Here is a 25205-nt window from a genome sequence, read left to right on the forward strand (position 1 = left end):
TTATCCTCTCATATGCAATAATTATGCCTCTTGTCTCATTCCATGTAAAAATACTCCACACAGAAATATTTTAAAAATTATCTAAAATTATATAAGTTCCCTCCATGAAATCTTAGGTTTTTAATCATGTCATGCATCAGTTGTTCACTTCAACCATAGATACAGTTGCATAATCTGTTTGGTATTTAACAAGTAGGTACTTCCATGTTCAGTCCGTAAACTTGGAAAATCTCTTGTTTTAAATCATGTTCCTTTTTATGATGAATCAGACGGCTTATGGTGTAGACATAATATTTCTATTAAAACACTCATTTAGACGTCGAACACGCAAAATATATATCTTTAAAAGACTAAACATTTGTAACGTTTTAAAGTTTATTTGTGTGGAACAGTTTCGAACAAACGGATTAAAGAAGTGAAAAAAAAGAAAAAGATAAGCAACTTAAAATAAAACGCATTGTATAGTTGGAGTGGGTGAATAACATCACATCAAAAATAAATTTCATAACACCATTTGAAATGTTTCATTTGATAATTATTACCTCAATCATTTTGGAATTGAAATTTGCGCTCGAGTCTTCAGTGACGTTCTCCCACTTTGTTTTCTTGTCTCTTTGGATTCTCTCTCTGTCTCTCTGTCTCTCTCTCCTCTTGATCTCTTCTGCTTAAGGGAGTTAAACTTTCTAGACCAAAATGCATATTAACTACTCTCAAGCAATAGCCAATAAACCAGACAAGATTATAAAGTTGAAAATATATATAACGTAAATCAAAACTCTGACTAATTAATCTCAAGGGGGAAAAAAGTTGTCATTGTGTTATGTATTTAACTTTGCATGGCGAAATGTTGTTATCTTAGTTGGTCTTTTATATATATGTATGGCTTTGATACAAAACCTATATGCATCCTAATAACTTTAAAAAAAAAAATCGAAAAAAAAATCTATAAAAAATACTAAATAAACAAAGGAAAGCACAATTAGAATTAGGCAATGGCAAGTGGGATATTTGAAAATTATAAACTTTTCTGCAGGGAATAGTAAAATTAATAGCAACTATTATGATTAGGACTGACGATAGTTGTAAAAATTGGCAGTGGTAGTGGAGGAATTAAGACCTTAATGAAATTTACAGGTACCTCAGCATATATTTTTTTTTGGGAAATTGGATAGAATCATTTAAAGGTACGAATGAAAATAACCAAAGTATAAAATGTCTATATAATTATATTTTTTTCATAAAAACAAAAGGTGTATAATTATAAAAATTATCGTAAAAGGTGTGATGATACAATAGACTTCGCTTTGGTGATTGGCTTATCCTTAATCCACCAATCAGCTGTACCATCATGACATCATCCATATTTCATTAAAAAAAAAAACAGTGTAACCATAAATTATTATGTTGATGATCTTTGGAGTTTACTTAATGAAAGAAGATCAATATATGGAACGTATAATTCTCATTAGAAGGGAGCATAATATTAATTATATTAGAATACACAGTTACAAAAATTATATTTCTTATAACAAAAATGAAGATCTAAGGGAATTATTTGGTAAAGAACTGAAAATTCAAGGTAGGCCAATATCAGGTGGTAGTGTCATTGATGGGACCAAAACAATGAAACGTTCAAAAACACTTTTATAGTTTTATGATCGAGTGAAAAAAATATTACTAAAAGAATATCAGAAAAGGAAACACTAAGGAAAAGCAAATTGGAAAAAAAAGTTAGAAAATGATATAAAAAGAAAAAAAAGAAAACTTGAGGCTGTGGAAGAAGAACAAACCGTGCAAAGGACATGAGACTGAAATAAAGAAGAAATAGACTTTGTCTGAATTAATGATATGACTTGATGGTGTGTATTCGCCTTTCGTTTGACCAACACAGTCGCACTCTATTTTTGCATCAACATGCAATTTAAGTCATTCTGTCAAAATAAAGGTTAAGTCACTCAAATTCAGTAGGTGTTTGAATTTCACATGATAAAATCATTCTCAATTCATCAGAAGAAAAATCTTTGAAATCAACTGAACTAAGTAAATGAATATTAGGTCTAGTATTTTAAAACTACACTACATATGTGGTTTCCTTAAATAGTAAGTTATTGCATCAGTAAAAAACCGAAATTAATTATTGAAAAACTTGAAAAAAACAAGCTCCATTACTGTATAACTTTCAAGAAACACCCAAAAAGTCTACCTAAAGAAGACCAATATCAATATGCACAATTATTTTTATATTAGAATTGCCTTTTTACAAATGGATTATAATAAACCCATGCATGCCTAAGTTTTTGATTATAAATATATTTGTTAAAGAAGGACATTTTAATATCAGAATATAATGGCAAGAAAGAAGAGGGGACCAAATAAGATTTCTTCAATTATTAAATGGTTTACTAAAATATATCCATTGCGTACATTAAGTCAGGAAATTTTAAGAGAAAACTCAAAAACGAGTTCCTAAAATTTGATTCATTTTATAAAATTGTTAAGAAATCAATCAAAATATATATGCAAAGTGGTTGTTGAGTCATCAGCTCCTCAAATGTATTATAGCCTATTAGCCTTTGCCTTAGCCTTTGCAATGAACATCATAAAACGACAAGTTAAGCCCGCCTAACATATCTTGCTTTCCTTATGCAAGTAAGGAGTTTGTTTGGTTTGGTTTTTGTTAGTGCTGGTCTTTGACCATATATTTCTATGTATAATAAAAGACGAGTTGGATGTAATAATTAAGGTTTTGTTATTTTGTATCAACATGATCTACTTTATACAACTTGATTAAATATGACTGAATACATACCACTTGGAACGAAAATATAAAGAAAAATTGATCATGTAAATTTGATCAGAGTTCCGAGCTAGTCTTTTTATATCTTGTGGTTAAAGGATGAATCGTGTAAAATTGAATGATCAGAGTTCGAGTGTTTTTTATTGCAATTATGAATGATCACTGTAATAGTCAGAGCCGTCGCTAACTTTTTGGAAGCCACAATCAAAGGAAAAAAATGGGCTGAAAATAAAAGAAAATAAGCTTGTACAGGGGTTCAAACTCATGATGGGTGAAACACATTAACACTCCTAACGCCACTAGACCAACAAAGCTTTTAAGAAAATAAGATCGAATTTGCTGTATAATATATAAGGCCGCAAACTGATGCTTCATTGGCTTGGCCTTTGGGCCGGCTCTAGTAATAGTTTTAAATGACAAGAATATTCAGCTATATATATCTCTTTAAGATTAGTATATGATTTCAGGTGAACAATTTCGATCGGGATGATTGGTTAATTAAGAGACCATGCACAATCAAGGATTTATGTTGGGTTTCACATAATGTATGTTGAAACTTCAGCATGCCATGTTTAATTGTGTGTGAGCATCTGAAGTTATAAACGTTTTGTCAATAAATAATCTTTTATCACTTAATTTTTTCAACATTATTAATTTCTTTAATTTAACCAGATAAATTTTATCGTATAGAGGACACCACATTCTAAAATATTTTAGCTACGACCTCTACAAATCTACGCAGAAAACAATATAATAACTGATTAATGAAGATAAGCAATTCTTAAAGCTCCAAGAGATAATCTTCTTATTTTTCTAGAGAAAAAGAAGAAGAGAAATTGGCGAGTAAGTTTTGTGTAGATGTTAGTATCACATAAAGAATTATATATACTTTATAAATTGACTTATTTGGCATCATCCCAACTTTATGTATTGGCTAATAAAAGCATTGTTTCCAAACTAAAATAATTTTGAAACCCCACAACTAGAAACTACAATCTTTCTCTCTGATGTAAGCACATAACATTGATCGAAAGCTTGATTTTATCCACAACATGTATGTATGGTATCCAAGTCCCCACGTGTCATTATCATCATATATAATGTATGGGCATGCATGATATATAGAAACAATTTTCAGTTCAATCATGCATTAACATCATGATCATGTAATTAACATGTATGTGCATCATTTAGATACCACAAAATGGCCATGGCGCCCTCTCCTAGCTAGACTCACTTGCACCGGACACAAGATGACAACATTAATTGGTTATATATATTAAACTAACTATATGATGATATGTAGCCCCTCCATGTTGTTCATCATATATATATGGAGGTTCATATATAATATAACTTATGCAAATATACTACTCCATGCATGCAAGTCATGGTTATTGTACGAGGCATGTATCATGCGTTCCCTTGTCTCATTCTCGTGCTTGAACCAATTAAATAAATAATATGTCAATGGGGACTTCTAGTACAACCTGTTTATCGATCTCATTAATGGTTTCTTACAACAAATTAATATATTAGTCATCGTAGTTTTTATGTAGCAACCTGTTATAAACTAAAAACAAAATAAGTAAATTTCACTTCGATATGTAATCTCAATAATTGTTAAAAAATAAAAGGCATGCCCATGGCCAGTGTCTTCGAACTTCGATCGACACAATCTAAATAATTTTTTCAAAAGCAAAGCCCTCTTCTAAGCATGTGTCACGAAAGCCACCAATTTGCAAAAAAGGTGTGGTCCACTTGTATGCCTTTCTAAGCTGTATAAACACTCCTTCTCATCCAATCTCCACCATTAACTCATCAACGCCTCTTTGAGCTAGGCTCTAAAGAAAGAGAAATTGACCATGCAGCCAAATTATGATAGCTTAAGTCTTACCAACATGCAACAACAAGACTACATCCACTTAAACAACTACTACAACAACTTAACCCCAGCTTCAACCAATAACAATCTCAATCTGCTCCAATACCCTCAGATTCAAGAACTCAACCTACAATCTCCGGCAAGCAACAACTCTACGACTTCGGACGACGCAACAGAAGGAATCTTCGTCATCAACGAGAGAAAGCAAAGACGTATGGTATCTAACAGAGAGTCAGCAAGAAGGTCAAGAATGAGAAAGCAAAGACACTTAGATGAGCTTCTCTCACAGGTTGCTTGGCTTCGAAGCGAGAACCACCAGCTTTTAGAAAAGCTTAACCAAGTCTCCGACAGCAATGATCATGTTATTCAAGAGAACTTAAATCTTAAAGAGGAGAACTCAGAGCTTCGTCAAGTGATCACATCCATGAAGAAGCTTGGAGGAGACAACATCCATGAGAAATATTCTTCTTCTTCCATGGATGAAGACTTGATCTCTTCTATTACAGATGATCCAAGAACTCATCATCATCCATCATGAGTCGACGTCGTTTCTGATCAAGAAGAACATTACTTTTTAAAGTTAATTCTGCCTCTAAATTCTATCTATTTTCTTCCTTTGGTATCACTTTTTAACGGGTTTAACTACGTACCAAAGTTTGGGGTTTTATTTTGTGATGTTTGTGATCAGATTTCTTCTATTTCTGTTTTATTGTTATAAACAGAAAAGAAGATGATGGATATTTTGTTCTTCCATTTGAAGATGATGATGATAATATTAAAATTTTCTAATATAATCTTAAAGCTGTAAACAACAAATTATAAATAAATTTTGAAAAGAAGAATAATATACATAGAGAAAGAAAAAAAAAAAGACAAAACAACTACCACCGACCCTGCTCACCCAATTGATCAGTAGCCAACTTTTACTATATATATTTGAATAAATATTATCGACCATTCAAAAGGGTCTTGAATTGTGATAATAATATTGCATTCTTCGTGAAAGATATATAGTTCGAGAGGATCCGGATGGCCTTTCTAAAAAGACATAGTAGGCTGAGCATTTGGATAACCCGTTCGGGTTTGGATATTATCTATTTGTGTTCGGGTAAATGGATTTTAAAAAATAAAATCCGATACTTTTAGATATGTGGGTTCAATTCGGTTTGGGTATTATCGGATTCGGGTGGGTTTGGGTTACAAATTTTAGAATCCGATTAGCATCTAAACTACCGGGTACCGAAAAAAATCTTTAAAATTAATTAAATTTAACTAAATTTTGACTTATATGACAAAATATTTTAAATATTTTGATTATTTTTTATATTTAGGTATAAAATTATATGAAATATTCAAAATTATAATCATAATTTTGGATAATTACATTATATTAATGCTAAATATTATAAATATGTTTATATGTTCAGGTTTGATGGGTACCCAAACAGGTATCGGGTATTACCCCACCCTAACCCGAACCCACAGGTATTGAAAAATAGAACATAATAAAGTTTTATAGGCAAACTCGTACCCAACCCAAACCCAGTTTTTCGGATCGGATTTCAGATTGGATATTTGGATACGGTTTTTATGCCCAAGCCTAAGACATAGATATATCTATGAAATCAAAAGCTTATCTGTGATGATCTACGTATCAACAGTTTTTTAAAATATTATTTACGTACATCTGGTAGATATTTATGGTGCTAATAAAATTATCCGTAGTAAATTCGTTAAATAGAAGTATAGAACAGTTTTCTGATGAAAAATACGGCAGATTTTATTTTATTTTTAATTTCGCTCATCGTAAATAATGAGATTATCAGACGACAGACAATTTATTAGATTAAAGAATAATTGGGCCTTATATATATGATGATAGGCGTGGCCCATTATTATTTGGCAGTACGAGAGACGAACTCATAACATTGTTACTTTGGTTAGATAGAATCTGGGGTTTTCTGGTAATCATCATCTCAACTCTTCGAATTCATCAATTCTGGGATTAATTTGGATTTTGTTGAGAGAAAGAAAAATGTGAAATTCAAATCTATTGAGTTTCGCACTTTAAATGCAATCGATGGAATTATCAAATTTCGCATTTTTTTTTTTTTGTTTTCCCTCAAATTTATCCAAAGTAATCCCAAATCATATTGTGACGGAATGAAAAAAAAAAAGTAAGTTCCTTTAAATCCAAAATCTAGCCACTTTTGTATGAATGTTAGTTAGGGTTTATATTTTTGATAAGTGTTTTGTTTGTTTGATTCCGTTTTTGTATAAATGTTTAGAAAGACTAGAGATAATCATCATCATAGGTTCAATGAGGGTTTAAGGTGTGTTGAGACTTCAGATTAATGAGAATGTTTTGTTTTGGTTTTGTCTTTAATCAAAAAAAAAAAAAAAAGTTAAAAAAGAGTGAGAATCTATGGGGGGGCTCAGGGCAAGGGACCATGTAAAGCTTGTGATTGTAAGTTTTGGGGCTTGTTTTCAGTTTTCATGGATGTGAGTAACGATCTAAAACTATCTTTAAATTTTTGGTAAAGTGCAGCATCCTTTTTATCACTTTATGCACTTTTCACATCAGGTCTCGAATCCATCACTCTTGACATTAACATTTAGTATTCCTATACACTTGACTTGGTTGTTATTTCTTCTTAACGTTCTTGAAATAGAGATTACATATGGCTTGATGGCTTCTATAATTAGGAACCGGATACGACTAATTTTAGTAAGAAGTTCTGATACACCGCTCAGTAGACTTTTTGCTTGTAATTTTTTTGTGTACTATCATCAGATATCTTCTAAAAGTTATGCAAAATCATATTGTTAAGGCAAGGTTAACACCGGTCTTATATCTTTGTCTGATAACATATATGTGTAAAGCCAAATCTTTTGATAGCAAATGGATTATTTTATGGTACATGAAGACCTCAGCAGCTTAATCATGGAATTGTGAATAGTAGATAAGTTAAGCTCTATTGCCCTTTCCAGATGGCAAAAAAAGAATCATTAGTTACAGTGTCACTTCTTGTTTACTTTGTGTTGTCACTTGTCATTCTTTTATCAGCATATACATTGGAATATGAGCTTTTTTTATTCTTAAAGATAAGAGCAAGAAAGAGATTTCATCAAGTAAGTATATATGTTTATGCGAATGATCCATACCCATACGCGTTTTACGTATTTGTTAGTGAGAAAGGACGTGGGAATGCATATTCGGTACTGAAATCACCTCAGATGCAAAAGCGAGAAAAATAATATGCTTCTATGGGATTATTCACAATAGCATGGTTCACTCAGAGATTCTGGTTTTCTGCTAATTTATTCTCTTTTTCCTGAGAACCATACTGAAAGTGACTACTTCGTATGTTCATTTCGTATTGATTAATGGGATTTCAAATGTTGTGTGAAAGTCTGTGTTATCAACTTAAACCTTCTTCTTGTCAGGGATGCGTTAAAATTTCTTGGGGTGGCATAATAGTACTCACTTAGCTTGCACATGTTCAGGTTGTCGGGAACTTATTGGCTTTGAACCTTGGCGTCCCTCTTAGCAAGGTGAAATCTGTGTTAATTTACACTTCTTGATGATGGGGTTTTGTACCAAGTAGACAGGGTTTGTTTTAACTTAATGTAGAGAAAGAGGAATACTATAGTAATGATTAGCCAAAACTACAAACCCATTTGCAAAACAGTGGTGATAATCCTTGAAGCTAATCTAATTTCACCTAACCTAACAGAGTATCAGAATGAAGGAACAACACCATATCCTGTGTCGTACATTAGCATTGTGTTGAATCTGTGGTCCTCGTCTTCGATCTCCCTCCTCTTTGCGAACCGGCCGTTGACCCGAGGTCTTCTCTCTGCATATGCCTTTCTTGAAGCATACCTTATCGTCTTCTCAAATTTCCTTGTCTTCCTCTTCTCTCTGTATCTCAAGACCCTGGCTTCTCTATCCATTGGACTGAGTTGGGTTATCATCTGACTTGGAGGGTCAGGTATATGGTCTATTGTCGCTTTGGGCTTTCTTGGATGTGAAGCTGTTATGACACGTGGTGTTGACTCCGGCACAACACCAGTTTCCATGGCTGAAATGTATGCCTAATGACAGAAACAAAGACATTCTTAATCCCCCTGATAAGAGGACTAAAGAGAGTCGATGCATAAGGAGTTTTTTTCTTGTGAAATTTCTATGTACTACAGATCAACTGTTGGTTGTTAATTCGTGGATTTTTGTGTATAATGAAAGAAAGAAGCCTGCTGCTTATTGTGAAAATGTCAAATTGAAGGGCTTACAGATATACAAAAGCCTTACGTTATGGTTTTGGGAACCTTTGTTGCTGTAGTGACTTCCTGAGGAGCCATATGTGATATCAAACTGAAAATTCTCTTCCTTGTGATGCAGGTGGCCTCTTGATTCTTCAAGTTGAAGTGGAACCGCTCTATCTCCCCCGTAGCTCGTTTGTGGTACGCCGCAGTCTTGTTGTTGTTGATTGTATTGACCTGTGAATTGGCAGTCTATACTTGAGTTGTAATCCGCAAGGTCTAGATACGCATCACTAAACAATAACCCATTGTTCTGGTTATTGCCATTATGATTGGCCTTATTTTTATCTGAGTTAGTGAACAACCACGACGCCACCTTCTTGGACTCTTCACCACCTTGGACACTTCTCTCTTGATCCACCACCGGTACCTTCTCTTGATCAGTCATTATTGTCTCGCTTTGGTGGTGACTGGCCATAGAGCTGTAAGAGTTACCAGAGATTGGCAGAATTGGAACTCGGTGATGGCGTCTAGCAAGTGGGTTTGCAGAATGAACCTCTGAATCACAGGCTGTGCATAGAGATGCATCGTCTGCCTCACACAAAAAAGCAGCCGGAGCACGCTCACATGACTCGCAGACCGGAACACGTTTATGGCGGGAAGCAACGCGATTGGCAGAGTGAACTTGAGCATCACAGCTCATGCACAAGTAGGCAGAATCTGCATGGCAGTACACGGTGCAGACGTTTGACCGGCATGTGTCACAGGCTCGTGCCCTGTTGTCCCCCCCACTACTAATATCGTTACTCTCATGTTTTGACATAATAACTCAGATGTACTAAGTTTGATTGTATCTGAAAGAAGGGGCTAATAAAACGTATATCTTTGTGAGAGAATAAACAGAGGGGAGAGTGCCTACACATGGCACAGGGTTAGTGGCTCTTATATATTAGTGGATCATCTTCCCGGCTAGTTGAGCTTTTGGGAAGGCTTATGTGTAAAGTGTAAAGTGTAAACATCTCCTCCTGTGCACTTCTTCGTTGAGACCCGTTCACAAGTTGCTTAGGTTTTGCCACTTGCAATACAGAGATTCTCAGAGATGAAGTGGTCCGGATAATGCCTTGGTGTTGCAGACACATTGTTACTATTTTTTGTATCACCTTTTACTATTTTTCATATGCACTTTATTTAAAGTTTAGCTAGATTCGTTTATCTCTTTGGCTTCATACAAGGTTTACGTAGTTGATTATTCATCCTGAACCTTGTCATTACTGTTCAGGTACATCTCCGAGTAAGGCTTCGAGTCTCAAAGCCATCACCAACTGTTACGGGATTACTACCTATAGAAAGTTACGCAAACTCTTGAATATGGTAAAGTTGCTGCTTAATTATTTATGATTGCATCTGCATCATTTGGAAAATTTTGCAACTGAAAAATCTTTCAATTGATTTTCTGATGAAAAGTGTTTTAGTGTTTACTCTGGTTAATAAAGGGCAATGGAAAGCATATAGGAAAATGACATGGAAAATAGAGACGGGGGATGTGCCAAGTAGTATTGCGTCTAAAGATTAAGCATTTTAGTGTCCAACTGAGCAAAGGTTATTACATCACATGCCCCTATATGGTATGTAGAAATTTTCACTTGATCACATCATAGTAACAAAACATGAGTTATGAGTGTTGTCACGTCTCTGTAACATTTTGAGTTTATGATGAAATATCTTTGTAACATTTTGAGTTTATGATGATACTCTATACAAATTTTTGTAGCTTTATTAGATCTCAACCTGTGGAAGTATTCTAAACACTACACTTGTGTGCAAAATTTCAAAGACTTGTCTTTAAGATCTCAGAGGTAATTGTTAAGTTTGGAGCTACACTCCTTTGCTTGCTAGTTTCTTGTTTACACCTTTGCTTGCTAGTTTCTTGTTTAGCAAATGCAAGCTATTTAGTGACCCAATCATGTGTTTTGCATCTTGGGTTTCCTTGTACTAGTAACCATTAGCACTTTGAGTCGCCTTATTGGTGTTGTGCTCATAACGTTTACTATGTGGAAGCTACAGGATACGACACTCTCTAGGTTTGAGGACTAGCTCCAGTTACGCTTTTGGGTCCAGTGGATGTATGATACCCATTTTGTGGTCCAAAAAGAATGAGATTTGATGGACGCTCTAGTGGCCAAATTCATGTGGCTTCCTTCACTCTATGCTTTTAGAGCTGAAAAGTGAGTTTTCTTTTTGTATAAAATGCTGGTCCTAGGATACACTTTTCGCATCTCTTCCTCTTTCATTTTTGCTTACACCACACTTCTCTTTGCCATATGGGTAAATTTTAAACTATGAAAATATTTTTTTGGCTTGGTAATTCGAAATTAACTATTCTTCTTGTTATTTACTGGTTTTATAGGGAATGTAATGGCATGTAGAAATGTTATGAAATGGTTTTATGATCATTCTAAAGAGAAAGATTCTACGTTCCTTACATTAGTTAGCATATTTGGAGATCTTTATCCTGCCAAATTGGAGAAGTTGAGGCATCTTTGGCTTATTGTGATTTGGTGATGAAAAAAATTGGAGATTTTACCGTTTTATGAAGAGTAAATTGTGTATATAGTATTTAGCTTATTATTTCCCTTTGGTAATATGCAAGTTCATTGTTGTTGCGATTTGGAACTTTTGTCTCATGTGTAGAGGAAAAGTATATTGCGTATTAGTTTTCATTATTTATCAGTTTTCCTTGGTTGCTAATACTTCACTTAAATCACTTCTTTCAGATTTACGGAAAGCCTATTTCCTTGAAGAGAACAAGAGTCGAGGGACCATATAAAGCTTGTAGTTGTTCGTATTGTGCGGATTCTCCACTTTCCACGGTTGTGAGAATATGAGGAAAAGTGCAAAAGTGCAGTGTGAGCTTCGCATTGGCTCTTAAATTCGTTGTGCTTCAAGTGGTTGTCGTTGCATCTTACAAATTCCTGACAAGAAATTTAGTAGAAACTTAACTACTAGTTCACGTTTCCTTGGTGATGATATGCTAGTATTAGATGCAAACGGCGATACCTTTGCTTTGCTTGCTAGCTAGGTTTATATTTATGTGGTGCATGATCAAACCAGATCACTGAACACGTTTTCTGATGGTCTGAGAACTTGCTGCAGTGAACACGTATGGCTTCAGTGAATGAATGAAATCCATTAATGTGGTCCAAAAGCAACCTATTTTACAATACACTGGTGGGTAAGTTCATGTACACTGACTCAGGTATGGCTATCCTAGTGGTAGATAAGTTGAGCTCTGTGGCCCTTTCCAGGTGGCAGAAAGTGAAGGCTTTACAGTGTTACTCTTTTTCCTTTGCTGCCTCGTTTATTCTTTAATGCGAACCTTGTAAAAGTGAGCTATTATTCTAAAAGATAGCAAAAGAAGAAGATTTCTCAAACTGAATATATATATATATATATATATATATATATATATATATATATATTTGTTCATTTGGATGGTCCATAGGCATTGAGAGATTCTGCTAGGTACTTGGTTGTGAGTGATAGAATCTTGTTATCAGAGAGAACCACGTGGGCAATGGATTTGACACCAATGTTAGTCAGGCAAAAGAGTATGCTTTAATGTAATTATACCTAGTAGTAGCTTTGTGCAAGCAGGGTTTTATTGGTTGTTTGCCATCTGACTCCAACTTTATCTGAGTACCTTACCGAAAATGACTATTCAGTGTGTGATTTCGTAAGTTTTACATGTTTATTACACTAGTCTCTGTTATCTACTTTAATTATTGCAATATCATGTTGAGTGCAAACCTTATTTTCTCAGGGATGTATGAAAGTGGACTCATTTATATTATAAGTGTTCAAGTGTTAGCAATAAGGAATCAATAGTTATCTTCGTACCTTTAGTAACGTGTTCTTTCTATAGCATCAAAATTTGAATTTAGACCGAACAGCACAGAGTTACATGTGGTGGTAATATTACGATTTCTACCCAAAGTGTTGAAAATTTTGTTTTAGCTACAGCAGCAAAATATATATGAATCTAGTTGATTCGTACTAGTTAGACAAAACGTATATGCATGACAGTGGTATAATAACTAAGCATGCAATGTAATCTAGTTTTGTCATAAAAGAGCATTATAATGAAGGAACAATTCCATATCCGGTGTCGAACGTTATCGTAGTGGAGAAAGCTTGGTCTGCCTCTGCATCGACTTCTTTCCTCTTTGCAAACCGGCCCTTGATCCGTGGTCTTTTCTCTGCGTACGCTTTTCTTGAAGCATATCGTATTGTCTTCTCAAATTTCCTCATCTTCTTCTTCTCTCTGTATCTCATAACTCTAGCCTGTCTCTCCATTGGACTGAGCATCTGAGCTGGAGGTTCAGGTATTCGTTCTGTTACCGCTTTGGGCGATCTTGGGTGTGATACTGTTGCGTCACTCGTTGTTGACTCTGGCACAACTCCGAGGTCTATAGATGAAACATGTACCTAATGACAAAACATATACATTCTTAGACATTCTTGAGACGTTTAGTTAATGGATTAGTGTGTCTGATGAAAAGAATCTGAATTAAATATACAAAAGCTTACCATATGACTTATGAAACCATTGGAGGAGCTTGGAGGAGCATAGGTAATACCCAACTCAAAGTTCAGTTCCTCGTGGTGCTTGTGATGGCTCTTTGATTCGTCAACTTGAAGTGGAACAACTCCATCTTCTCTATAACTCCTCTCAGGTACGTTGCGGTGTTGTTGATACTGACTGGATTGATCCATACTTGAACTGTAATCGACAAGGTCCAGATACTCGTCACCAATCGAGAAGCCATTGTTCTGACTATTATTGTTGTTGATACCACTGTTTTTCCCTAAATTAGGCAACAACCACGAAGCCGCCTCTGCTTCATCTCTATCCTCTTCTTCTTGACCTACTAACACCATGCTGTTCTCTGGATCTGTCACTGTTGTCTCACATGAATGGTTAGTCTCCATGGAACCGTAAGAGTTTCCAGATATCGGCAGGATTGGAACTCGCTGATGGCGTCTAGCTAGTGGGTTTGCAGAATGAATCTCTGAGTCACAGGCTGTGCATAGGGATGCAGCATCTGCCTTGCAGAAAAAGGCAGCTGGAGCTCGCTCACATGATTGACAGACTCGGACACGTTCATGGCGGGAAGCAAGACGATTGACAGCATGAACTTGAGCATCACAGCTTGTGCATAAGTAGGCAGAGTCAGCGTGGCAGTACACGGTACATGCGGCTGATCGGCATGAATCACAGACTTGTGCCCAGTTACTCTCTTCTTTCAACATATTAACTCAGATGCAATGGTGTTGAGAGATTTAGTATATGGAAAGCAGGGGACTACTAAGGCTAATATTAGTTGTGGAATGGTAAAGCCAAGGAAGGGATAGAGTCCTGAGGGATGAACACGTGGCGAGAAGTTAGTGGCCTTGAGAAGTTGTGTGGCTGACAGAGTTTCTGACAAGGTTTATGTATGGGGTCCAGTCTACAGATGCTTACAGCTTTTGGAATCATCAACCCCATCAGGAAAATGTGAACAAATAACTCATTGTCTTACTTATATGTCTTTGCAATGGAGAAGAAAGCTACACCAATAGTTACTACTACTACTTTCTCTCTCTCTCTATGTGTACACAGCGCTACCTAAGGCTATGGGACCTATCCACATGTTGCCATCAAGGTTGCAACTTCTAACTATTTTCGTCTTATCTACTACTATTTTTGGTAAAGTTGGAAAGATAAGTAGCTATTTGGCTTGACCATTAGCCTTTCTTAGTTGAATGTTTATCTTGATTCTTCACTTCTGTCATGTTTTAACCGTTGTTTCTTTCCAAAGCAAGGCTTTGAGTCTCAGAGGCATATATTTGCATTGTTAAGAGAGTGATAACTCGTTAACCATATATTGGTTTTGATATGTTGGAAATAATACGGCCTGTCCTAAATTTGTCTGCTTCTATATCAGGTCGGTCAAGCTGACGTGAGAAACGGTGGAGATCTTAAGAGCCAATTGGAATCTGCCAAGTAACTTCGGTTCTTAGAGATTAGGAAGAACATGAGCCACAAGTTGAAGCAAATGGTGGGTCAGTCAAAAGATGAATAAGGTTGGTTATATCAACATCACCGATGGTCTGTCTATACAAACCCAATTTGCATATGATCACCATCATATTCCTAGTAACAAAACATACACGAGTCCATCAGCGTTGGTCACATCTCTATCACCTTTTGAGAAATATGATAAAACTCGATATTATCTAGATTTTTAGCTGTATTAGATTTCAAACTTGTGGTATTTATCACATTGATGTGTTTAAATCTACACGGGTCAAATAAATTTTGGTGGATGACGATGCAAATAACAATTTCAGAAGTTAACGGCATTGAATCACAAACAGGAAACAAAACACACAATTGTTTTCATTAGTTAATTATCTTATGCGTCTTAAGACCAAACAAAACATAAGACTAGGACTTGGAGTTTGCAATCCGACTGACACTTCTGAGCAACATAGATAAGCTATTTCGCTCTTGTTGATTAAAATTCTTAGTTACAAGGGAATAAGTCTTACACTACAAGAAAACAATATGTTTTCCAACCAGCAAAAACGTAGGGATTTGGTAGGAAACAGTATTTTTTGACCGTTTTCCTACGAAAATATTAAGAGGAAATAGCCCGAAGGAAATAGATATTAGTGAGAATTTGGAAGGAATAATATTTCAAATTTCCTACGAAAATACTTTAGAAGGAAAATTCGTAAGAAAAAAGAAAGAAAGAAGAAGGGCAATTTTGTCAAATTTCCTTCGTTATATGCGAAGGAAAGATTTTCCTTCGGCTTCCCTTCCACTATTTCCCTTTAATTTTCCTTCGGATATGTTTTTCCTTCGGATTCCCTTCCACTATTTTCCTTTAATTTTCCTTCGCATCTGTTTTTCCTTCTACACATTTCATTCTATTTTCCTTCACATTTTCACTCAAAGTTCCTTCTAAAATATTCTTCAAGATTCCTTCGAGAATTTCATTCTTGGTTCCTTCAAAAATTTCATTCTATTAATTTCAGATCAATTTCATCAAACCATTATTAATTTTCTTCGTTTACATTTGTATAAATTTAAACTATACAAATGCAATACCCAAAACATACTTCATTACTCAAAAAAACAATCCTTATACAATAAACCTATTTTTACCGGCGCCGACCAAAAAGAAAAAGAAATAAAATGTACTTTTACAGAATTATGAAACTGATCAAGGTTCAAGGTTGTGTCTCGTCTTCCTCTTCCACGGTTGATGGTGTCTCCAGGTACTCAGGTGGACGTAGATCAGGAAACCGGCTTAGGAGGAGCTTGTTGCATTCCATAAGAAACTTGATCTGAGCATCCTTTTCTTGTTCACGAGCCTTCAATGTTTGAATCTCTTCTTGTAGTTTAGGAATCTGTCGTGGAGTTGAAGAAGAAGATGGGCATCCATCATCGAAAAGGTTACCAAAGCCATAAAATTTACCTCTAACCTTTGGAACAACCTGTCAATTAAAACCAAGAATTGTAAAAAGCTCATTTGATAGAAATTTTATAAGACATCCACAACTTGTAAATCAACAGTTAATAAGATAAGGAGAAAGGAGAAAGAGTAACTTACTTTACGCATAATAGAGTTAATCTCTTCTGTTGTAAGAGGGTCTGGCTGAGCCGAAGGATCACTGAGCTCCACTTGACTAGAAGCCTTATCCAGAAACTGTTTAGTCTTCATATCACTAATGGTTCGGGTCTTCTTGTCTAAGTGTGTTTGTTCCATGAAATAAAGCATATTAGGCTCTGTTCCTAATTCAATTGTCTTAGCAAAAAACAGAAACCATAGTTAGTATAGGAAACAGATAAAAGCATTAATCAGAATATATGTGTGAACTAACTTGAATAAGAAAAACTTGAACTGATGATTGAATGAAACTTGCAAAACAGTAACAGAAGTACTTACCATCTCATCCCATTTGAGTTCATAAGTTTTTGCACCGTTGTTGTGTTTAGCAACCCCTAATCCACCTCGTTTACTTCCCCGATTGATAGAGTTTTGGGCTGCCAACTCTTTTGTTTTTTCATCTGTCCACATGTTGATGTAACCATCAAATAGATTCTTCTTCGCCTTCATCCAATCAGGTAAGTTGTCAGCTCCTTTCTCTATCCATTTTATCTTCCAGTCACGGACATTAGCTTTAAAAGATGCCTTTGCTTGGTCATCGTAGTTTGTGCGAACATACTCTGTAATGGCTGGATCCCAGTTGAACTCTTGCTGTAGATGACCACATAATTGATTAGAAACCACAAACCAACTTAGAAACCACAAACCAACAGCTACAAAAGAAAGGCTATACATACCGCAAAAGCTCTGAACCATCGGTTCTTAATTCTTAGTGGGAGAGACCGATAAGTTGGATAAGCCTTAGGGAGATCTGATTTCAGCATCTTAAGGATCTGCTTTGTAATCTTACCAGTGGAGTCATGTCTAAACCTGCAATAAGGATGAGCAACAAATGAGTTTAATAAATTTTTTTATCTAACAAAAACTGAATCATCTACAAGTGAGTGAGGGTTACCATGTAGTGTTTCCTTCACGGTCTGGAGATAGGACTGGGATGTTTGTGCGTCCTGGAGCACATAGCAAATCATTTACATCGGCAAGAATAGCTACATCTTCTTCCGGATTCTCAGGTGGTGGTTCACTATCGTTCCGGGTGGTGTGTTCCTTGCGTGGATTTTGCAGGTTCCTTGGTAGGTCTGGTAAGGTGTAGCTCGGGGTACTACTATCATAATCCCGCTGCCGTTCTGCCATGTACCGTTCGTAGTTCTGACGAGTATTCTCCTGAAATTAGAGAACAGAATCTATATATGTGAGTAAGATTAATTGTGAAGCTATATATGTGAATCTATTTCACATATGTGAGTAAGATTAAAATATTACTCTTAACCTTTTCGATGCAAAGAACAAACAATTATCGAATACTCTAATATATAATCTGAATAGTAAAAACTAGAGAGTAAAGAAATCATTACCATGTCTGTAGAGATAGTGAGTTATTTTCTCTAAAGAAATCATTACCATGTCTCTAATGTGAAATTAGAGAACATAATCTATATATGTGAGTAAGATTTATTGTGAATCTATATATGTAAATCTATATATGTGAGAACTCTACTTAGCAGAACTCTTAAACAAACTCGACACATAAACACCAACAAAATGCCAATCGACTTTTACCGTTTATAAAAACAAATCTGCCTAAGAAAAAAATTACAATTGTACTCTGTTTCAACCCGAACACACAATCAGTATGAAAAAAAAAGTTACCAAATTGAACTTTGTAAAAACTAGAAAATTTACTGTAAACGGTGGATCTACCGGCGGAGAGTACGAGTAACTGCCGGTCATCCTTCTTCGTTGATGCTTTGAGCAATAATAGAACCTTCCACTTTGCTTAAATTTTTCACCTTCTTTTTCAAGTGAAACATGAATCTTTCGAATGGGTACATCCACCTATACTGCACAGGTCCCCCCAATTCTGCCTCTCTAGGAAGATGTATTGGAAGATACTCCATCACATCAAAAAAAGAGGGTGGAAATATCTTTTCAAGATTACATATTAGAACTGGTATGTTGTCAGCTAATTGTCTGATACCAGCTGGCGTTAGTGATCTTGTACATAGGTCTCCGAAAAAAGCACTAATACCTGCATTATGCCAATTTCATAGAAAGATATTATTATTTATGGTTTTATAAAAACCAATCATACAAACATCCTGTCAATAAATATTCCCTGCAATAGCTTCATGTTCGTTATTGGGGAGGAGATTGACAAATGCAAATGGTAGTAATCGTTGCATAAACACATGACAATCATGACTTTTCATCCCGGATAATTGACCTTCTTGGTTGTCAACACAGTTTCGTAAGTTGGAAGCGTAACCGTCAGGGAACTTAACCTTTCGAACAATCCATCTAAATAATGCATCCTTAGCATCTCCATCTAATCTGAATCTAGGGATTGGACCTCTTCCATTTGATAAGACATGTAAATGAGGCCGATTGGATATTGAAGGCAAGTCTAATCTTGATTTGATATTGTCTTTTGTCTTCCCCGGGACATTTAAAACCGTATTCATCAAGTTATCGAACACATTCTTCTCAATGTGCATGACATCTAGATTGTGTCTCAACAAGAGATTTTTCCAATAAGGCAACACCCAGAAGATACTATGTTTGTGCCAATTATGAAATTCTCCATACCCGTCTACTGGATTATGCACACTACCCCCGCAATATGTCGTCTTCTCTGCGCCAAAATCCCTAAGCTGCATCAATAGATTTTTCCCATCTAACTCAGGTGGGGGACAATCAGAAACTACATGGTTTTTCTTAAAACTTTTTTTGTTACGGCGATAAGGATGCGACCGTGGTAGGAAATGTCTATGACAATCAAACCAACAGGTCTTTCTTCCATGTTTTAACTGAAATGCATCTGTATTGTCCTGACAGTATGGGCATGATAATCGCCCATGCGTTGTCCATCCAGATAACATTCCGTAGGCTGGAAAATCGCTAATAGTCCACATAAGCACCGCACGCATCGTAAAATTTTGCTGCCAGGATACATCATAGGCTTGAACTCCGTGCTCCCATAGAACTTGTAGTTCATGAATCAAAGGTTGTAAGAAGACATCAAGAGATCTCGTTGGGTGTTTTGGACCAGGAACAAGGATAGACAGAAATAGAAACTCTCTCTTCATGCACAAAGACGGAGGCAAATTGTAAGGTGTGAGAATCACTGGCCATAAAGAATATTGGCGTCCATGTTTCCCAAATGGGTTGAAACCATTTGTATATAGTCCAAGGTAGACATTCCTACTTTCTTCTGCAAAACTTGGATAAATTCTCTAAAAATGTTTCCATGCCTCTGCATCTGAGGGATGCGCGATCTCGCCATCAGTTGAATGCTCCTGGTGCCATCTCATAGTTGCAGCTGTCCGCTCTGCTTGATATAACCTTTTCAACCGATCGGCCAATGGCAAATACCACATACGCTTAAACGCTACTCGGGACCTCCCACTTGTATTTTGAAACCGGAGTTTCCCACAAAATCGACAAGCTAAATACTCTGCGTCTGATTGCCAATAAATCATACAGTTGTCGATACAAACATCGATCATCTGATATGGCAAACCAAGACCAGAAACAAGCTTCTCAATTTCATTATACGAAGCTGGTGAGATGTTGTCTTCAGGTAAAATATCTTTAACAAAATCTGCCCAAGCATCTACACAATCTTCTGCCAAGTTATAATCCGTCTTTATATTCATCATCCTAGTTGCAGCGTATAAAGGAGAATGTCCTTCCTTACAACCTTCATATAAATGACTCTTTGATGCATCTAGCATATCGTAGAATCTTTTGGCTTCTAAATTTGGTTCTTCTACTATATTTGCAGGTTCTATAAATTCTTGCATATTTTCTCTATGTGCATCGTGAACCATTTGAACCGTTCCTACACCTCCTTCATCCAATCTAGATTCTTCTACCCTTTCAGGCACATTTTCACTTGTACTACCCACGTGATAAGCATCAGTTTCCCCATGATAAAATCAAACTTTGTAACTTGACATAATTCCAAGACTATAAATATGTCCCCAGACTAAATCTTTGTCAATGTAGATATTATTATTACAAGATGGACATGGGCATAACATCTTACCACTTGTTAAGCAGCTTTCCTGATTCATAGCGACGTTCATAAATTCGGTGAGTCCAGCTGCATATTCCCTCATAAGCATCCCATTTGGATAACATCTTTCTTTGTCCAACCACGTGCAAAAATTATTCATTTTTTTGTAAATATTTAAAGAAAAAGTTTGAATCGTAGAAGAAAAATCTTGTTTTTGAAATAATAGATAGGCCAGAGCTATAAATGTTTTTGTTGTCTGGGATTTAAGATAGGCAATGGCTGTCTTATATAGAAAAACAATTTCGAATCTTTCCGATTGATTGCCCACTTGGTTTTGTTTTGGCTTATTTATCTAAACAACTAATTTTCTTTCGAATAATACGTTTGGTAGGAAACCCGAAGGAATCTTTCCTTTTATATTCCTTCGGCCTGTAATCCTTCTATATTCTTTCCGATTGCTTTCAATGTTTCCTTCGTAGCGATACTAGTAGGAAAATGAGAGCAAAATTTCCTTCCAAATTCCTTCCCCTGTTTTACTTTCAATATTATATCGATTTTCCTTCCCTTTTTCCTTCGCATTTGTTTTCCGAAGGATATACGAAGTAAATACGCTTCTCATTTCTCCCCTCTTTTTCCGTAGGAAATTCCTTTCTTATTTCCTTCGACAATTTTTTATTCGTCAAAAAGCAGAAGAGATTCCGAAGGAAAATAATCCTTCGAAAATTTTGGTAGGAAACTTGGTAGGAAAACGTATTGTTTTCTTGTAGTGTTATCTTTAAGCACACCAGAGGTAAGAATTTCAGATAATTACAGAAACAAATCAAACTACAGAAAGTAAACAAAAAAAATGAAAATACAAGGCAACTAATAAAGATACAAACAGATAATTAATAAACCAAGCAAGCTTCTTTTCGTTTTTTGGCAGTCAGAAAGGGCTAACCTCACGAGCCAATTTCAGCAACAACTCTGGGACAAGACGCTTTCTGGGAGGAGCCAGTGAGTCTTTGGTCAGCGCATCATTGTCCTCCGCGTGTATCACAGAGACTATGTCATCAAACAGTTCGTCTTTACCACCTCTTAAGGGATCCTAAAAACAAACACTCACATGAGTCTCTATTATACCCACACTGAGCAAAGTGTTTATGTGTGTGACACAATGTAAGGTACTTTATGTGGCTTACCTGAAGAAATAAGTCGGTATGCGTCTTTCCGCTGTATAAAACAAGCTCGGGTTTGGCTCCAACAGCTTGGAGAGCGTCTGTAAAAGTTTTGCTGCAAAAAAAGAGGAGGTTTTAGTTAAATCAAAGGATTAATTAGCAATGTATAATCAAGAAGACGATTATTTATACCTTGCATCACATGGTATGGAATTATCTGAGGATCCATGGAAAAGTATTATAGGAGGCATTAGGGACGCGGCTTTTCCAACAACTGGGTCTTTCAATCTTACTTCTGGAGAGAATTTTTCAAAGGACTCTTCTCCTTCCATTATGCTACAAGTTGGGAGTTGAAACGTTAGAAAGATATAATAATAGATCAGACTGCATTTAAGTTAAAAAGATTTACCGAGCCTTTACCTTAGGAAAATCGAGCGATACAGGCCACGATTATGGAAGTGATCAACCAAATTGTATAGATTGTATCTGTTCAATTTCAAAATGATAAGCAGATACATTGCTGAATACCAAATGGGAAAATCCAAAAGTAAAGATTAGAAGTTACCCTCCAGATAATCCGAAATAAGCTTTTATCTGGGAAACCCTCCAGGAGATACTCTCTCCTTTTGATTCTTTAGTAGCTTGTTCCAATAGAGCACAAGCGGCTATATGAGCACCAGCTGATTGCCCCATCAGGTAGATCCTACAGAGACAAGCACATGCATGCAGTTCAATAGACGAGAGACATATTTGAAAATCAAATCGTAAATAATACGAAAGTCAATGAGTTGAAACCTGTTGGGGTCACCTCCAAAGGCAGAGATGTTATTGCAGACAAATGAGATCCCTTGAGAAGTATCAGTCACCATATCACTAATTGTTCCCTGAGGAAAGTTCCTAGACCAAAAGGAATGGATTGCTTATTAACGAATCTAGATTTCCAATCATCTTCAAATCCCAAAATGCTCCAAACAGAGCTAAAATATTTTCGATTCTGTGTGGACTATACCACATAAGTAGAATGCAAAGCAAGGAATATATTTTTTAAAAAGACTAGTCATGAATTGTGTACTATCTTTACCTGTAGTCAAGGCATGCTACAATGATATCCCTTTCTGCTAGTTGCATTCCCAAGAGCGATCCCCAAGCTTTGTACCTATTTATCAGCACAAGAGTAGCAAACATAAACTTACTAACACGCGACTTCATCTAGTGCAAGAATACAGAGCAAATCAGGATCTTCACTTTTTCTTTTGTACACTCAAACATCAACAAAAGAACAGCGAGAGAAAAGCATCTATAACTGTGCACTGGAACTAGGACACGAAATTTTTTTTTAAAAACGAATTTTAATCTTATGCAGAGAAGAATCTTGTACGATGTGCTACTCACCCAATAATCCAAGCTCCACCGGTAACAAAAACCACAACCGGCTTCTTCCCATCGTTGTTGCTCGGTAAGTACAGATCCAGCCTACCAAATCGCCGTTCATAACATGCAACACATCAAAAGTCTCAGACATAGGTGATGTGATAAGAGCAGGCATGCAAGTATGCAACGTACCACTTGAGGTGAAAGGAGAAGAAAAGATTCTATTCAGTTCACACACAAACCTGTTCCTTGGTTGATCTCCATACACTATACTCCTCCGGACTTGCGATGAGAAAAAATAAATATATGCAACTACAGAAGATATACAAACTTATATTATGAGAAAATCAAAACTACTTTCCCAATTTAAAAAACAGACCCTTTAGATAAAGTTTTCTCAAAGAACAAACCTTGAAGAAACCCAGGCATAAGCAACATAGCATAACATGTGAGAGCAAATAATCTTGTCATCCATCGATAGCCTACCCTGAACAATACTTTTAACAATCAGATAAACTCTTGCTGAAATGGAAAATAAATCAGTGCTTTAAGATCTCAACAGAAAATTTATGAAAGCAAAATAACATTTTCAAGGCTGGCAAGATACAGGGGAACTAAATGCAAGTCTTTGCAACTTTTGCTATCAAGAGTGAATCAAACAACACCACAATATGGAGTAACGTTACTAGATTAAACAGTATAGTTCTGAAATCTCACGCAATAATATCTCATTGTTTCTGCAGAGCAACCAAAGTTATATATATATATATATAATGATTAAACAGTATCGTGCACACAAGGCTCAAAGCCAGCTAATACGTATAAAGTATTCACGAGTTCCATACGCGTAATCATCAATTAAACCGGAGAAAAATCTGAAATTCAAGTACCCGAGGTAACGAAGAAGCTTGAAGCTAAGTCTAGTAATCAGATACGTCTCAGCTGCGGCGTGACCGATTTCGCGGCTGAACGACTGTTGCCGGGAAATCCGACGATTTCCTCCGTCAACCAGCGACTTCACGGAAACTCGACGACGTATCTGTTCACCGTTGGAGCCGTTAAGAAGAGACGTTTTTGTATCGGAGTCTTCTTCATCGGGTATAATAACTTCCTCGATCTCCGATACAGTCGAGGTCGTCATCATCGGCCGGAATCGATTCTCCGGCTGCTGATTCTGAAGAGGCGAATGCATCTTCGTCTTCTACGACGTGATAGAGTGGATCTCGATTCCAAAGATTCTTCTTTCTCTCTAATTTCAAACTTTTTGGTTATCTCCGCTTTTTCGTATCCCTTCTCCGAGAGGAAGACTCGATTATAAACCAAAAAAATATGTTGAATACGACGACGTTTTTCAATATATCATGTAATGAAGTGTGTATGATTAAAGAGAATCAAATGTCGAATACCACAATTATTAGTGAATCTTTAATGTTTAATTAAGAAATTTTATATCGTAAAAGTTATATTTTAAAAGTTTTGTTAGTCAATTTTTTGATTGGATGGAGTAGAGTGACGACGACTTGGAAGCTAGCTAGTACTAGCAAATCATATGGAGGAGAGAGTGACGACTTGGATGGGAGTAGAGTGGCTTTAGATGTCTTACCACGTTCGGAAAAGGTTAAACTAGTGGGTCCTAAGTGTGACGAATATTTCAGAATCTTCTTATTAGAGAAAGTTCAAGATCATATGTACTGACGCAATGGCATATCCACCAACTACTAGAACCATATACCATGCTAAATTATTTTGTTTTGCATCGACATCATGGTATATATTCGTATTGAAACTATACGAACATCAGAAACGTATTGAAAATAAATTTCTTTTTGAAAGCAAAAACAAAACAAATCTAGCTATTTTTGGATAAACAAAAGATAAAATGGAGTGGAGCTTACCGTATCCAAATTACTTGTAGCCACGTCTCGTCCATCGTTTTTGGAAGAAACAACGATTTTGGTTTTATCTTTTACAAACACACCCAAATATTTTCTTGAAACGACAG

General features: G+C 36.0%; 8 protein-coding genes and 1 long non-coding RNA gene across 13 annotated transcripts; 3 read left to right on the top strand and 6 right to left on the bottom strand.

Moving 5' to 3' along the window:
- The first annotated feature begins 4592 nt into the window (after positions 1-4592).
- Positions 4593-5476, top strand: BZIP3 (basic leucine-zipper 3). Its single transcript, XM_010494130.3, has one exon. It carries the CDS (start codon positions 4663-4665, stop codon positions 5218-5220), a length of 558 nt encoding a protein of 185 aa, XP_010492432.1. The 5' UTR covers positions 4593-4662; the 3' UTR covers positions 5221-5476.
- Positions 5477-8296: 2820 nt separating this feature from the next.
- Positions 8297-9921, bottom strand: LOC104769830 (zinc finger protein CONSTANS-like). The gene is made up of 2 exons (XM_010494132.3): positions 8995-9921; positions 8297-8780 (listed from the first exon to the last, which is right to left on the bottom strand). Exons 1-2 carry the CDS (start codon positions 9766-9768, stop codon positions 8424-8426), a joined length of 1131 nt encoding a protein of 376 aa, XP_010492434.1. The 5' UTR covers positions 9769-9921; the 3' UTR covers positions 8297-8423.
- On the top strand, positions 9902-12376 carry LOC104769829 (uncharacterized). 2 transcript variants are annotated; one of them, XR_015593277.1, is made up of 6 exons: positions 9902-10316; positions 10439-10570; positions 10717-10801; positions 11010-11170; positions 11720-11851; positions 12099-12376. It is a non-coding gene; the product is annotated as an uncharacterized LOC104769829 (long non-coding RNA). The 2 variants fall into 2 exon arrangements; XR_764439.3 differs by lacking the exon at positions 12099-12376 and having other exon boundaries at positions 11720-11959.
- A 467-nt stretch (positions 12377-12843) lies between these two features.
- LOC104769832 (zinc finger protein CONSTANS-LIKE 1) lies at positions 12844-14841 on the bottom strand. The gene is made up of 2 exons (XM_010494133.3): positions 13533-14841; positions 12844-13430 (listed from the first exon to the last, which is right to left on the bottom strand). Exons 1-2 carry the CDS (start codon positions 14253-14255, stop codon positions 13080-13082), a joined length of 1074 nt encoding a protein of 357 aa, XP_010492435.1. The 5' UTR covers positions 14256-14841; the 3' UTR covers positions 12844-13079.
- Positions 14293-15284, top strand: LOC109131152 (uncharacterized). The gene is given in 3 exon segments (XM_087503565.1): positions 14293-14336; positions 14930-14994; positions 14997-15284. Coding segments are annotated over 3 exon segments (180 nt in total). The 3' UTR covers positions 15068-15284.
- An 811-nt stretch (positions 15285-16095) lies between these two features.
- Positions 16096-20933, bottom strand: LOC104769833 (uncharacterized). 2 transcript variants are annotated; one of them, XM_087505632.1, is made up of 6 exons: positions 18359-20933; positions 17556-17821; positions 17338-17470; positions 16940-17251; positions 16604-16798; positions 16096-16487 (listed from the first exon to the last, which is right to left on the bottom strand). In XM_087505632.1, exons 1-6 carry the CDS (start codon positions 18386-18388, stop codon positions 16221-16223), a joined length of 1203 nt encoding a protein of 400 aa, XP_087361758.1. In that variant the 5' UTR covers positions 18389-20933; the 3' UTR covers positions 16096-16220. The 2 variants fall into 2 exon arrangements, with proteins under 2 accessions (XP_087361758.1, XP_019098051.2); XM_019242506.2 differs by having other exon boundaries at positions 18341-18471.
- On the bottom strand, positions 18156-19743 carry LOC147918526 (uncharacterized). The gene has a single exon (XM_087505633.1). It carries the CDS (start codon positions 19741-19743, stop codon positions 18760-18762), a length of 984 nt encoding a protein of 327 aa, XP_087361759.1. The 3' UTR covers positions 18156-18759.
- On the bottom strand, positions 18156-20933 carry LOC147918527 (uncharacterized). The gene is made up of 2 exons (XM_087505634.1): positions 20706-20933; positions 18156-20557 (listed from the first exon to the last, which is right to left on the bottom strand). The coding sequence occupies exons 1-2, from the start codon at positions 20798-20800 to the stop codon at positions 19891-19893; spliced, it is 762 nt and encodes a 253-aa protein (XP_087361760.1). The 5' UTR covers positions 20801-20933; the 3' UTR covers positions 18156-19890.
- A 479-nt stretch (positions 20934-21412) lies between these two features.
- Positions 21413-24720, bottom strand: LOC104769834 (isoprenylcysteine alpha-carbonyl methylesterase ICME). Of its 3 annotated transcripts, none has more exons than XM_010494137.3 (11): positions 24094-24720; positions 23614-23690; positions 23446-23515; positions 23225-23305; positions 22914-22988; positions 22628-22729; positions 22398-22535; positions 22253-22318; positions 22025-22168; positions 21857-21947; positions 21413-21762 (listed from the first exon to the last, which is right to left on the bottom strand). In XM_010494137.3, the coding sequence occupies exons 1-11, from the start codon at positions 24393-24395 to the stop codon at positions 21601-21603; spliced, it is 1308 nt and encodes a 435-aa protein (XP_010492439.1). In that variant the 5' UTR covers positions 24396-24720; the 3' UTR covers positions 21413-21600. The 3 variants fall into 3 exon arrangements, with proteins under 3 accessions (XP_010492439.1, XP_087361757.1, XP_087361756.1); XM_087505631.1 differs by having other exon boundaries at positions 23614-23685; positions 24094-24531; XM_087505630.1 differs by lacking the exon at positions 24094-24720 and adding an exon at positions 23789-23944.
- Positions 24721-25205: the final 485 nt, after the last annotated feature.

Source organism: Camelina sativa, chromosome 20 (assembly GCF_030686135.1).
Source record: "Camelina sativa cultivar CO46 ecotype springtype chromosome 20, ASM3068613v1".
Classification (NCBI taxonomy): Eukaryota; Viridiplantae; Streptophyta; class Magnoliopsida; order Brassicales; family Brassicaceae; genus Camelina; species Camelina sativa.

Excerpts from the sequence above, each read along its gene's own strand:
- LOC104769833 (XM_019242506.2), bottom strand. The coding sequence starts at position 18,388 with ATGACCGGCAGTTACTCGTACTCTCCGCCGGTAGATCCACCGTTTACA. Across the intron at positions 17,822-18,340 it reads CGGTAGATCCACCGTTTACA|GAGAATACTCGTCAGAACTA; the intron begins GTAAATTTTCTA and ends CTCTAATTTCAG. Across the intron at positions 17,252-17,337 it reads GATGGTTCAGAGCTTTTGCG|CAAGAGTTCAACTGGGATCC; the intron begins GTATGTATAGCC and ends GGTCATCTACAG.
- LOC104769832 (XM_010494133.3), bottom strand. The coding sequence starts at position 14,255 with ATGTTGAAAGAAGAGAGTAACTGGGCACAAGTCTGTGATTCATGCCGA. Across the intron at positions 13,431-13,532 it reads ATGGTTTCATAAGTCATATG|GTACATGTTTCATCTATAGA; the intron begins GTAAGCTTTTGT and ends TTTTGTCATTAG.
- LOC104769830 (XM_010494132.3), bottom strand. The coding sequence starts at position 9,768 with ATGTCAAAACATGAGAGTAACGATATTAGTAGTGGGGGGGACAACAGG. Across the intron at positions 8,781-8,994 it reads AAGGTTCCCAAAACCATAAC|GCATACATTTCAGCCATGGA; the intron begins GTAAGGCTTTTG and ends TTCTGTCATTAG.
- LOC147918526 (XM_087505633.1), bottom strand. The coding sequence starts at position 19,743 with ATGAAGAGAGAGTTTCTATTTCTGTCTATCCTTGTTCCTGGTCCAAAA.
- LOC104769834 (XM_010494137.3), bottom strand. The coding sequence starts at position 24,395 with ATGCATTCGCCTCTTCAGAATCAGCAGCCGGAGAATCGATTCCGGCCG. Across the intron at positions 22,319-22,397 it reads TATTTCGGATTATCTGGAGG|ATACAATCTATACAATTTGG; the intron begins GTAACTTCTAAT and ends GAAATTGAACAG. Across the intron at positions 21,948-22,024 it reads TCCATACCATGTGATGCAAG|CAAAACTTTTACAGACGCTC; the intron begins GTATAAATAATC and ends CTTTTTTTGCAG.
- BZIP3 (XM_010494130.3), top strand. The coding sequence starts at position 4,663 with ATGCAGCCAAATTATGATAGCTTAAGTCTTACCAACATGCAACAACAA.
- LOC147918527 (XM_087505634.1), bottom strand. The coding sequence starts at position 20,800 with ATGTTATCCAAATGGGATGCTTATGAGGGAATATGCAGCTGGACTCAC. Across the intron at positions 20,558-20,705 it reads GGAAAGCTGCTTAACAAGTG|TACAAGTGAAAATGTGCCTG; the intron begins GTAAGATGTTAT and ends TCACGTGGGTAG.